Here is a 14,300-nt window from a genome sequence, read left to right on the forward strand (position 1 = left end):
CTTTTGGAAATCTAAATACACCACATCCATCGGTACACCTCTATCCACCATGCTCGTTATATCCTCAAAGAATTCCAGTAAATTAGTTAAACATGATTTCCCCTTCATGAATCCATGTTGCGTCTGCTTGATTGCACTATTCCTATCTAGATGTCCCGCTATTTCTTCCTTAATGATAGTTTCAAGCATTTTCCCCACTACAGATGTTAAACTAACCGGCCTATAGTTACCTGCCTTTTGTCTGCCCCCTTTTTTAAACAGAGGCGTTACATTAGCTGCTTTCCAATCCGCTGGTACTTTCCCAGAGTGCAGCAAAGGTTCACCAGACTGATTCCCGGGATGGCGGGACTGACATATCAAGAAAGACTGGATCAACTGGGCTTGTATTCACTGGAGTTCAGAAGAATGAGTGGGGATCTCATAGAAATGTTTAAAATTCTGATGGGTTTAGACAGGTTAGATGCAGGAAGAATGTTCCCAATGTTGAGGAAGTCCAGAACCAGGGGTCACAGTCTAAGGATAAGGTGTAAGCCATTTAGGACCGAGATGAGGAGAAACGTCTTCACCCAGAGAGTGGTGAACCTGTGGAATTCTCTATCACAGAAAGTTGTTGAGGCCAATTCACTAAATATATTCAAAAAGGAGTTAGATGTAGTCCTTACTACTGGGGGGATCAAGGGGTATGGCGAGAAAGCAGGAATGGGGTACTGAAGTTGCATGTTCAGCCACGAACTCATTGAATGGCGGTGCAGGCTCGAAGGGCCGAATGGCCTACTCCTGCACCTAGTTTCTATGTTTCTATGTTTCTAAGGTCCTGTTTGCCATGCACGGCCTGCTGATGTCCTTGTAAATGACAATGGGCCATGCTTTACCAGTGCCAAGTTCAAGGAGTTCATGACCCGCAATGGGATCAAACATGTCACATCTGCCCCGTTTAAACCAGCGTCCAAAGGTCAGGCAGAACGATCAGTTCAAACAATCAAACAGAGCTTGAAAAGGGTAACTGAAGGCGCACTGCAGACTCGCTTATCCCGAGTCCTGCTTAGTTACCGCACAAGACTCCACTCGCTCACTGGGGTCCCTCCCGCTGAACTGCTCATGAAAAGGGCACTTAAGACAAGGCTCTCATTTGTACACCCTGATCTACGTGAACAGGTAAAGAGCGGGCGGCTTCAACAGAATACATATCATGATCGCGCAAATGTGTCACGCGAAATTGAGATAAACGATCCTGTATTTGTGTTGAATTATGGACAAGGTCCCAAGTGGCTCCCTGGCACTGTTTTGGCCAAAGAGGGGAGTAGGGTGTTCCTGGTCAAACTCTCAAATGGACTCACCTGCAGGAAACACTTGAAGCAAACCAAACTCAGAATTACAGACTTTCCAGAACAACCCACAATAGACTCTACCTTTTTCGACCCTCCAACACACAAACAAGTGGCAACCGACCCAGCGGTTGATCACGAAACAGAACTCACCACCCCAGCAACCCAGCAAGGCCAGCTGCGCAGCAGCCCAGCGAGAGCCCAACAAACGACTCACCAAAACCAGCATTTGCACCGAGACAATCAACCAGGGAAAGGAAGGCCCCAGATCAACTCACATTGTAAATAGTTACACTATTGACTTTGGGGGGCGGGGGGGGGGGTAAGTGTTGTTATGTATGTAAACCTGTAGATACCATGTCTAACCACCAGAGGGCTTATCCACTGGAGTCCCAAGGGATCCCACAATCCCTTGGGAGCACCTGTGTATAAGTAGGCCTCATAGGCTGGAGAGGTACTCTGAGATCTGTAATAAAGGACTACGGTCACACCTTACTTTGAGCTTGCAGTATCTAATCTGACTCTTTATTCAAGACATAACAATCTCTAACAATGCATCAGTAGGCAGCTTGTCCCCCTTTCAGAAGAATTTTGCTTATGTTTAAGCCTTATAGCTATCACTATGTCAGCACAAAAAGCAGCAGACTTCAGCTCCCAGCATGCATCAGGGTTATTGTACATTTTATGGAGAAAACTCTTAGTATCCACTTGTCTTGCTTCCTAAACGAGTCCACTGAACACAACCATATAATGGTACTGTTTCTATGATTAACAGCAAGACTTGCATCACCTCCTCCGTTCATATACATCAAGGGAAAATTAATTAGCAGTGAAATGTCTTTTGGTGTATAAAACAATCATGAAAATAAGGTTAAGCTTGAATTTCTCAATGTTTTCAGAGGTGAAAAACAATGGCACCAACTTGCTCATGGTTATATTATTTTTCCTTATTGGTGGTAACTGATTAGCACCATCGTAAAGTCAGTGGCAATATAGGATTATTTGATAATAGCTCTTACAATAGGTAAATTGCTCACAAAAATCATATTTCATGTAGAGGAAAATTCAGGTCATAATTTCTGAAAGTCCTAACTAAAGAAAACAGGTACGGATGTCATAACTATGGAATTCTGTACATCAAAATACAAAAATTGAAAAATATAATTTGGAACAATAATTTCATATAAAATTCTTTACATGCTATGGTTTTCAGTCTTGTTCACCATTGTAAGACCACAAATCAAGGTATGGCAAAAATGTAGAAAGAAAAATCATACCGTTATAATCTTATCTTTATTGTCACATGTATTCAAATCTCGTGAGAAAGCGATGATTGTGTGTGTGTTGTTCTCTATGCCATACTCAAGGCGATAATCCTGATGGTGGTCCTTATTCAGTTTTCCATCAAAGTTCAAAGTATTATAATCCTGTTAAAATATAAATAAGATGACAGGTTGCAATATGGAGGTGAAATTCTGTAGAATTCTGTAGAATTTCACATTTAGGATAAAATCCATAATTATGCAGCTGCTTTTACAATTCAAGTGAACATAATTAAAATAATTCAGTGATCTAATGCTTTCACTGGGGAGTGGCACCTGTCAGGTGTGGACCTCTGGTGTGCTGTGCATGATTTCCCATCCATAAGAATTAGTGGACAAAAAAATCACGGATTGAATGAGTGCAGTTTCCAGATATACACTTCTTGTGTGTGCTGCTGGATTGTGGAATCACCCATGCAGTATAAACTGTTGGACTGTTGGTAAGTGGGAGAGCGCTGAGGATGGGGAAATCCAAAGCAAAACATAGGAGATGGGAAGGATCAGAAGTATGAAGCATGTGGAGAGGGAAATAATTAGTCAATTTATTGTCCATTACTTTTCCTAATTAATTAAATCCCAGGTTACTTTCAGTCTCCTGTTATTGAAACTCCTAAAAATTGCTGCACAAAACCAGGGTTGAACCCCAAAAATTTACTGTTTCAAGAAAGAAATACATTTGGATGCATAAACATTTTTTCCTTCTTTCTTTTTCTCTCAAACTATCTGCTAGATTTGTGTTCAATCCATGCTTCTCCTTGAGGAATTCTTACCTATGTGATGAAAATTTGAGAACATCATCAATGAAAAATAGGGCTCTGCGATATAATTATCAGAAAATATAGATAAATTAATATGTATAATATTGTAGCATCTGAGATATCCACAAATGTTTTTTTCAAAAACAACTTTTCCTGATTTTTTGGGGCTGTGCCTTTCATTGCCTGCTTCAGAGGGATGGTTCTGTGTCACTTGATGTTTACATATTTTATAAACATGTCTACACTTGACAAATGGTTAAACCCTGGAATGATTTTAGCTGTCTGTTTCGTGGTTCAATACCTTCCATAAAACCAAAGCAGGAAATTGTAGACAGATATCAGGATGGATTTATTATATACTTGTCTCCATTCTTCCAAAACGTTGATCCCCAAACAACTTCTTAAATGACAATCATTCTTTATTTTAAAATATCAATAGTCACTAGAGAAAACATATTTACATTCTAGCGATAGACAATTATATTTAAATCTTCCAACAGAGGTTAACTTTTCTATAGAGTACACCTAAAATATTTTTCTTTCATGATTTTGTTCTCATGCTAATGGAATTTTGTTCATTGCAACAATCATAAAAAGGCTTGTTTTTGTTTTGGATTTAAGATATTAAATTGACCAACATAATTGCATCTTGGCAGCCATCTGGTAATTTTTGGCATTTACATTTCACCTCTCCAGAAACATTTCCTTCAATTGTATCAAGGTTGAAACAATAGAAGGCGGCTCACCACCAACTTCGCAAGGACAATTAGGGATGAGCAATAAATGCTGGCCTTGCCAGCGACGCCCACATCCTGTGAATGAATACATTTAAAAAATATATTTCTTCCTTCCTATTGTATTATTCCCAATCATTTATTTCTCTGCTTTTTCTCTCTCAATCTGACCATTCTATTTTTGTCTGCTATATTCTCTCAGAATGAATTTATTCTTTCCTCCTTTTTGATTGATCCTTTACACCTTTAATTTATGATTGCATGTATCTCATATTCAGTACTTTGCTGTCTTATGTGTACATGCCAAATCAACATGAACTCTAGACCAATATGGCGAGGAACCAACTAGGGGGGAGGCCATCTTAGACTGGGTGTTGTGTAATGAGAGAGGATTAATTAGCAATCTCATTGTGCGAGGCCCCTTGGGGAAGAGTGACCATAATATGGTGGAATTCTGCATTAGGATGGAGAATGAAACAGTTAATTCAGAGACCATGGTCCAGAACTTAAAGAAGGGTAACTTTGAAGGTATGAGGCATGAATTGGCTAAGATAGATTGGCTAATGATACTTAAGGGGTTGACTGTTGATGGGCAATGGCAGACATTTAGAGACCGCATGGATGAATTACAACAATTGTACATTCCTGTCTGGCGTAAAAATAAAAAAGGGAAGGTGGCTCAACCGTGGCTATCTAGGGAAATCAGGGATAGTATTAAAGCCAAGGAAATGGCATACAAATTGGCCAGAAATAGCAGCGAACCTGGGGACTGGGAGAAATTTAGAACTCAGCAGAGGAGGACAAAGGGTTTGATTAGGGCAGGGAAAATGGAGTACGAGAAGAAGCTTGCAGGGAACATTAAGGCGGATTGCAAAAGTTTCTACAGGTATGTAAAGAGAAAAAGGTTAGTAAAGACAAACGTAGGTCCCCTGCAGTCAGAATCAGGGGAAGTCATAACGGGGAACAAAGAAATGGCAGACCAATTGAACAAGTACTTTGGTTCGGTATTCACTAAGGAGGACACAAACAACTTTCCGGAAATAAAAGAGGTCAGAGGGTCTAGTAAGAAGGAGGAACTGAGGGAAATCCTTATTAGTTGGGAAATTGTGTTGGGGAAATTGATGGGATTGAAGGCCGATAAATCCCCAGGGCCTGATGGACTGCATCCCAGAGTACTTAAGGAGGTGGCCTTGGAAATAGCGGATGCATTGACAGTCATTTTCCAACATTCCATTGACTCTGGATCAGTTCCTATCGAGTGGAGGGTAGCCAATGTAACCCCACTTTTTAAAAAAGGAGGGAGAGAGAAAGCAGGGAATTATAGACCGGTCAGCCTGACCTCAGTAGTGGGTAAAATGATGGCATCAATTATTAAGGATGTCATAGCAGCGCATTTGGAAAATGGTGACATGATAGCTCCAAGTCAGCATGGATTTGTGAAAGGGAGATCATGCTTGACAAATCTTCTGGAATTTTTTGAGGATGTTTCCAATAAAGTGGACAAAGGAGTACCAGTTGATGTGGTATATTTGGACTTTCAGAAGGCTTTCGACAAGGTCCCACACAGGAGATTAATGTGCAAAGTTAAAGCACATGGGATTGGGGGTAGTGTGCTGACGTGGATTGAGAACTGGTTGTCAGACAGGAAGCAAAGAGTAGGAGTAAATGGGTACTTTTCGGAATGGCAGGCAGTGACTAGTGGGGTACCGCAGGGTTCTGTGCTGGGGCCCCAGCTGTTTACATTGTACATTAATGATTTAGACGAGGGGATTAAATGTAGTATCTCCAAATTTGCGGATGACACTAAGTTGGGTGGCAGTGTGAGCTGCGAGGAGGATGCTATGAGGCTACAGAGTGACTTGGATAGGTTAGGTGAGTGGGCAAATGCGTGGCAGATGAAGTATAATGTGGATAAATGTGAGGTTATCCACTTTGGTGGTAAAAACAGAGAGACAGACTATTATCTGAATGGTGACAGATTAGGAAAAGGGAAGGTGCAACGAGACCTGGGTGTCATGGTACATCAGTCATTGAAGGTCGGCATGCAGGTACAGCAGGCGGTTAAGAAAGTAAATGGCATGTTGGCCTTCATAGCGAGGGGATTTGAGTACAGGGGCAGGGAGGTGTTGCTACAGTTGTACAGGGTCTTGGTGAGGCCACACCTGGAGTATTGTGTACAGTTTTGGTCTCCTAACTTGAGGAAGGACATTCTTGCTATTGAGGGAGTGCAGCGAAGATTCACCAGACTGATTCCCGGGATGGTGGGACTGACCTATCAAGAAAGACTGGATCAACTGGGCTTGTATTCACTGGCGTTCAGAAGAGTGAGAGGGGACCTCATAGAAACGTTTAAAATTCTGACGGGTTTGGAAAGGTTGGATGCAGGAAGAATGTTCCCAATGTTGGGGAAGTCCAGAACCAGGGGTCACAGTCTAAGGATAAGGGGTAAGCCATTTAGGACCGAGATAAGGAGAAACTTCTTCACCCAGAGAGTGGTGAACCTGTGGAATTCTCTACCACAGAAAGTAGTTGAGGCCAATTCATTAAATATATTCAAAAGGGAGTTAGATGAAGTCCTTACTACTCGGGGGATCAAGGGGTATGGCGTGAAAGCAGGAAGTGGGTACTGAAGTTTCATGTTCAGCCATGAACTCATTGAATGGCGGTGCAGGCTAGAAGGGCTGAATGGCCTGCTCCTGCACCTATTTTCTATGTTTCTATGTTTCTATGTTTCTATTAGTTGCATCATATTGCAAGACGTCAGCAGATAAAAATACTGCATCTGATCAATGTTTATGAACCTCTAATATTGCTACAGTATGATAATATTTTAATAATTAGACATTTGTGCTGTCTGGCTGAAGCATGGTGTATCATCAGTAAGTTTGATACATCAGGAGAAGCAATTAAACGATGTGCCCTTAATTTGATGCTGAGAAAAAGGGAACATCTTCATCTGTCCCATGTACTTTTGTGAAATTGTTTAAGGTTTTGACCGGTCTCAGTTATTTTGAAAAAGTAGCAGCTAAGACATCTTTAAAAGTGCTCCTTCTTTGCAATCCCACAACGGCAGTAGAGCAGGAGTAACTCCGAGGAAATTCCGTATTGGAAGATAGTTGACAACAATATTTTGTCCACTCTCTCTGATTCCGCATTTTATGTATTCTATTTGAAAAAGTACAATGAAAATGCATTCTGTTTTCACTTTTGCTCTGAAGCTGTCTTACTATTCTGATCAACAAGCTATCTAAATTTTTGATATGTGTCTGCACTAGTCTGGTCTCCAGTCGTCTTGGTTAATCTTTGCCACTGGACCAAGACCTAGCTCTGTCAAGCCCGTGTGGTGGTTGGTGTGCAACAGTCATCACACTTTAACAAAATCCACGCACAGGCATCTTCCACCCTTCAAGATTTAGTTCGGGACCTGGAATATTAGGTCCTTCATTGAAAACCTGTGAACTTTTTGACGTGGAAGCAAGTCATCCTCGATTCGAGGGACTGCCTATGATATGATGACTATCTAAATTTCACACGGTACTACTGAATGTTGTACTAACTATCGCAGAATTCGTACATGGCACAATCAGAAATTACACTCTTTGATGTCTCTTCAGGATAGTCAGATGGACATACATGTAAAACCTTTACATATAACGGCCCCTATTTTCACCACAATTGTGCACCGTTTTTTGGCGTCCAAACGTTTTTTGGCGTCAAATCCTCAGTTTCCAATTTTCGGCAACATTTGTACGCCAACGGGGACCATGTGCGCCAGTTTAAAAATTTTTGGCGCAAACACGAGTAAAAACGGGCTTGGGTGCTGTTTTTGTGCAGTTATGCGATTTTGGCCATCCACAATTTTTTTCAGCGCGGTGCACACTGCCAAAAAGCCCCCCCCCACAAAAAAACTTTCTGTGAACTTAAAGAAATCAGCACAAAAGGACATTGGGGCCAGGCAAAACAAGACAAAATAAAGTAAAAATGCATGGATTTTCTTTGACTCTGGGTACTCTGAAAATAACTCTGAAAGTAATTTCCGAGTTTTTGGAGCGAGACAATTTAATAAACAAATGTATATGTTTTTCGGAGGAAGGGAACTGAAATAACTTTGCTGTGTTAGGGTTTCACCCAAATCGCGACTGTCCACCCTAACACAATCGTTGCTGGCCAGATCCAGGCATAGGTTGAAGGAATACTGGCCTGGCAGGGTCACCGGCTCAGCCGGACACAAGCAGCAGAGCCTGGGCTGCTTTTGAAGCCGAGGATTGAGTTGTTGTGCTTTTGTCTGGCCGAGCTTGCAATCCTGCCCGGCTGACACTCCTTCGACTCGTGCCTCGAGCTCGGTCAGCATCTGAAATGGGACGTTTTGTGCACAGGCACAGCAGCAAGCTAGATATCAACATTTGTCACAGGTGACCCAAGAGAATCACTGTACAAACAAACAAACGCATGTGCAGATCAGGGTGTGGTCCAATCTAGGGTGTCACCCAGCCTTGTGGAGCAAAACAGAGAGGAAAGGTGTCAGCGATTTAACTATTTATCTGCATTATAACAATAATAATGGGTGCAATTTTTAGCATGCCTGATGTGATAAGGGCGTTGGCCATACATGGCATGCAGAGGCAACGAATATTTTGACGCTGATATCGGGGAGACAGATTGATGGAGAGGAGGCCTTATCCTCAGCGTGTCTATAGGGAGAGGTGCTCATACCTGCAACTGAGTGAGACAGACTGCATTCACAGGCTGTGATCCAGAAAGGAGGTCATCGCTGAGATCTGTCAAACAATCAGGGCAGACATACGGCCAAGAAGTGGAAGGAGGACTGCCCTACCTGTAGAAGTAAAGGTAACTGCGGCACTTGCCTTCTATGTTACGGGATCATTTCAAGCTTCAACTGGGGACATATGTTCGATCTCGCAGCACGCCACCCATTGCTGCATATGCCAGGTGACTGCTGCACTGTATGCCAAAAGGGATCAGTTTATCACTTTCCCTATGACCACGCAGGCAATGAGAGACAGGGCTGTGGAGTTCTCCAGAATTGTTGGCTTTTCCAAGGTACAGGGTGCCATTGACTGTACCCACATCGCCTTGAGAGCATCCTTGGAAGAAAACAAAGTTTACCACAACAGGAAAGGGTTCCACTCCCTAAATGTGCAGCTGGTGTGCGACGATCTGCAGCAGATCATGGAAGTGAATGCCAAATATCCTGGTAGCATCCATGATGCTTTCATCCTACGTGAGAGCATTATATCTGCGATGTTTCAGGAGCTGCCAGAAGGGCAGAGCTGGTTCCTCGGGGACAAAGGTTACGGGCTCGTCACCTGGCCTATGACCCCCCCCCCCCCTGTGCAAACCCCGCACTGAGACAGAGCGTCACTACAATATATCCCACATAATGATGTGGTGCACTATAGAGAGGACAATTGACATTTTAAAGCAGCATTCCGATGCCTGGACCAGTCTGGAGGCTACCTGCAATACTCCCCTCACCACATCGCTCAGTTCACTGTTGCATGCTGCACAACTTGGCCTTCATGAGGGGACAGGTACTGGACATTGAAGATCCTCCTGAGGGGAGAAGGAGGGATTCGGATTTGGTGGAGGCTGACGAGGAGGAGGAGGAGGACCAGCAGCAGGAGGAGGAACCACCTCAAGCCGCAGGATGATGGCGGAGGAGGGTGGGACAACCAAGGGGACCTCTAGCCATTGCTAGAGACTTGCGTCAGTGGCTAACCTGTGAAAGTTTTTCTGCCTGAAGGCTAAATGGCAGCACGGTTGATTATAGTGTCTCACTATGTTGACTGTTTACACCTGTTTGCACTTTTAATAATGTTGTGTTGGTTTATGTTGGTCTAATATATACTGTTGGTTAAAGTCACACAATAATGCACAGATTAAAAGAATAGGTTTATTAAACATTTGTACATTTGTACTTAACTTTAAAAAACATTTTGTATCAAACTTTTAACTTTTCAATGAAGAAATATCAAACCTTAAAAATTTCAATTAACTTGTATCAAACTTTAAACTTCTCGCAAACTTTAACATTTTCAATTAACAAAACTTTATTGTATCAACTTTTCTATTAGCAAAACAAGTAACAGCAAGATACAAATATCTCTTTTACCCCTTATTCAATTATCACTAGCGCGTAGTGCCCCTCTTGCGCACTCTGGTGCCTCTACCCTTACCCTTACCCTTTTTGTTGGTGCAGCAGACTTCCTTGGCACCCCAGTGAGCCCAAAGTTATATTCTTTTGTTTTTAATTGGTGGGATTGGACAGGGACAGACCGAGTAGACACCTTTGTGGAAGACCCGGGTTCGTCTTTGTCTTCTTTTTCAAGCACAGTCGCTGAGGTTGGTCTGGGGATGATTTGCGTGGCAGCAGTTGATGCCGCCAATTAGTGTTGTTGAATGACAATCTGGGTGTGGTCCCTTATTGCAGCAGCTACCTGCAAATTTCTGTCACATAGGTCAGACAATTTCCCCATCAGCTATCCCAATAGCACATCAACCATTCCCGCCGTAATCTGCCCTGCCCGTGGTGATCCTATTCCTCCAGACAGTGTTGCTACTTCTTCTGACAGTCACGCAATTTCTACCCTCACCTCACCCATGGTGTCCAGGAGCGACCTGGTTAGCTGCATACTCTCCCCACTCATCCCGATGAGCTGTACCATGTCTACCTGCGCTTGTGGTTTAGCTATCCTTTCAACCCTCCTTCGCCGTCTCCCACCTATGCCTTGCTCCTCGACCCTATTGGGCATCCCTCTCAAAGGTGTGCGTTGCTGGACCACACTGGGATCCACATCCTGATCCATGGGCTCCACTGACTGCAGGTCCAATATGACCATCTGATCAGTGGAGGGACCTTCGTGCTGGTCTTCATCCAGATTGTCCTGCTCAAAATCAGGAAACAATTCTGAACTCTCTTCTGGATGTCCTTCGGGTGTTCCTTCTGCTTGTCCTTCTGCTTGTCCTTCTGCTTGTCCTTCTGGATCACCTTCTGCCTCTTCCTCATGCGCAGCTGCTGCAAAACATATCGAAAACAACCATTAAAGCCTAGCTAGCCCACACAGTATTTAGCCAACCCACAGTGAAAATTGCAGGGCTTACCCCATTTCTTTGACCTGGGCCCAGCATTCAATTTGGTGGTGGATCTTCTCCGGTGGGCTTTAATCCAATCAGAGATCCTCTGTTCCAGCTGGCACAATTGCAGCTTACTTGGTGGACCTCCACCAGTACGATTCCTGTGGTTCCTGATCTTTGCATTTTTCATCTGCAAAGATGAAAATAGAACTTTTTAAGAGTGGGTCCTTTTGTGTGGTGGCCACACACACACACACACACACATTTACAAATGTAATTGTACTACATACTTACTTTAACTAATTGTCCTAGGTCCTGCCACTTCTTTTTCAGCTGCCCACCGATTCTCCGAGTGATGGCTGCTGCATTGTACTCTACAGCAACATCATCCCAACGTTGAGCCATTGTAGCAGGTTTTACTTTTTTTCACTTTTACCTCTGAGTTGCCATCAGATCCCATTTCCTCTCAATGATATCTACCAGGAATACCACTTCATGTGGGAGAAATTGAACGGCCCTTCCTTCTCCTTGTCCTTTGAATTCCTCTTCCACTTCCCTCTCAGCCATGTTTTGCAGGTTTTAATGCTCAAAATTGCAGAAAGATCCAGCCAGCACAATCCAATCACAAAAGGAAAAACGATCCGATCACAAAGGGGTCTGATCCAGACCAGGCAGTTTCTTTTTTCGTGCATGCCCAGAGTTTTTAGCGCAGACTTGAAGCTCCGCTGCCCCCTCCCCCCGCCCCACCTGCCCCCCAGACAACTTTGAAGAGCGCGGTGCCAAATTCAAATATTTGTTTGCCCGACAGTCCGGATTTTTTTTTTTGGCGTGAACGTACACAAAAAAAATCATACGTTAACATACGGCAAAGATCCATCACATCCATCAATGTGTCTAGGGAAAGGATGCCTTCATTACTTTCATTCCAAATAACATGTCTGATATTTGTACAATTGAATGAACTAGACCATACTTAAATAGTTAAAACTTCAAACAATTCTTGCTTTTCCATACTAATTCTATGATAAACTGTCATAACAGTTTCCATGGCCTTGCCCCTCTCTATCGCAGTAATCACCTCCGAGATATCTACGCTCCTCTAATTCTGGTCTCTTGTGCATCTCCAATTTTAATCTCTCCACCACTGGTGGCCGTGCCTTCAGCTGCCTAGGCTCCAAACTCTCGAAATCCCTCCCTAAACCTCTCTGCCTCTCTTTCCTCCTTTAAGCTCTCCTTAAAAACTACCTCTTTCATCTGTCCTAATATCTCCTTCTGTGGCTCGGTGTCAAATTTTGTTTGATAATTGCTCTCGTGAAACGCCTTGGGAAGTTTTACTACTTTAAGGTGTTATATAAATGCAAATTGTTGTTTTTGTTATGTACAGCACTTTGGTACATGTTATTTGGATTTTCACACTTGCTATGTTTTTTTTTAAATTCCCTCAATAAAAGTTTGTAATGCTGCTGTAACTTTCTCTGGGAGCATTTTCTCATGATACAATACTTTATTAATAAAGATTCCAGGGAGGTACTTATTACATTCTAGCATACATGAGTAAAGGTATAGCCCCATCCTTCAATCTTAAATAGTAACTAATCTCTTTGTTACATCCCAACTAGTACTTAACCACTAGATTGTGGCTATTAAATGGCTTATGGTTTGTTCAAACAAGTAAAGGCTTTCTTCTATGAGTCATCCGAAGTAGAACTTCCTAAACAGATAGTAAACATGTCATGCAATTTCATAACCATATTTTGATTAAGCACCAACCCTCAGAGCCAAGTTATTTCAAACTATTATCTGGCCTGAATAACAAAATGTCAAAAGTATCAATTCCTCACTGAAAAGTGTCCAACTTGAACTACTGTTATTTCATGTATTAAGTAACTTTCCTGGATTAATTACTGTACATCTAATGTTATTCCTTTATATGTAAAGAATAATAGTATAATAACTCTTAAGTTACATATTGTGGGCTATTCCAAAAAACTCATTGCAATATAGTTTAGATTCTGACATTTTATGGAAAATTCACTCTAAAACCTATACATCAATAATAAAAGAAGCTGAAAATCTGGGCTGGAGAAATGAACATTTCTGATAGATGCAGCTTGATTTGTACCAGAAATTCTCAAAATCTTCATCGGCTGTACAGTTTTCATGCTGATTCTTATAACTGCCAAAACAAATGAGGCCACTCAATAAAAACCATCAAAAGCTTCCTTCCTCAGGTGCACAGCAAGTGGAATCCATGTTCAAAAATGACAAGTGTTATCTGGGGTGGCAGTCTAAGGAACTGTTCTTTGAAGCTTAAAGTTTTGGGCAAGATCATCAGAAATCTGTGGAGATTTAAATCAAAATGTTTGGAGATTTTGGTCCAAAATCTGAAAAACTCCATGGAGCTGCAAAAATGCTGGAAGTCAAATTAAACATAGTTGTAGAGGTACTTGTACTTTATATTGATTTAATTTTAAGGACTTTTTCAATTCTTCATTTTTCTTACAAGAGAATAAGAAAAACATATATTTCACAAACACTATCTATCAAGCTTCAGTGAGCTAAACAAGGATATAATCTACCTAAATATTGTAAAAAAATGTATTGATCAATCACAGTGCTTGCCAATAAACTTGTGATTTTTAAAAAAGTTCTATTTTGCTATTAGGAGTTAAAACACCCAACATGATAACTGCGAATACTGTTTTTTCCTGCCTTATCCAACTGTTTCTTGTATGTCTGGCACCTTCTTGGCATCACCTCCTGAAGAACTAATATGTGATCAAAGAAAGCTGATTTTTCAAATCCTCTACAGGCTAAATGTGTATTATATATTAAAATCACAGTGGTTTTCAACATTTCATTTCAAAATGCATTGAAAAGTCCAAAGCTAGGCTCTGTCTATCGGAAATCCCATTATGAATGTTAATATTTGGATACAGTGCCAGTTACGCTTATAGTTAGTGCGGTGATAGGGGTTTGCAAAGTTAAATGCTGCGTAATGTTAACTTTTTAAATACTAGAGAGTAAAAATTTGGGTGCAACCATTTTTGCGCAAGGTACAATCCC

At 41.8% G+C, this 14,300-nt stretch overlaps 1 protein-coding gene across 1 annotated transcript in view; it reads right to left on the reverse strand.

The window, feature by feature from the left end:
* The window catches only part of moxd1 (monooxygenase, DBH-like 1), a 194,527-nt gene that overhangs the window by 125,513 nt on the left and 54,714 nt on the right, over positions 1–14,300 (reverse strand). Inside the window, exon 3 of the mRNA XM_070884204.1 lies at positions 2,603–2,752. Within this exon, the coding sequence (XP_070740305.1) occupies positions 2,603–2,752 (150 nt within the window). The remainder of the gene's footprint in view (positions 1–2,602; positions 2,753–14,300) is intronic.

The sequence above is a fragment of the Pristiophorus japonicus genome, chromosome 7 (assembly GCF_044704955.1).
Source record: "Pristiophorus japonicus isolate sPriJap1 chromosome 7, sPriJap1.hap1, whole genome shotgun sequence".
NCBI classification, from domain to species: Eukaryota; Metazoa; Chordata; class Chondrichthyes; family Pristiophoridae; genus Pristiophorus; species Pristiophorus japonicus.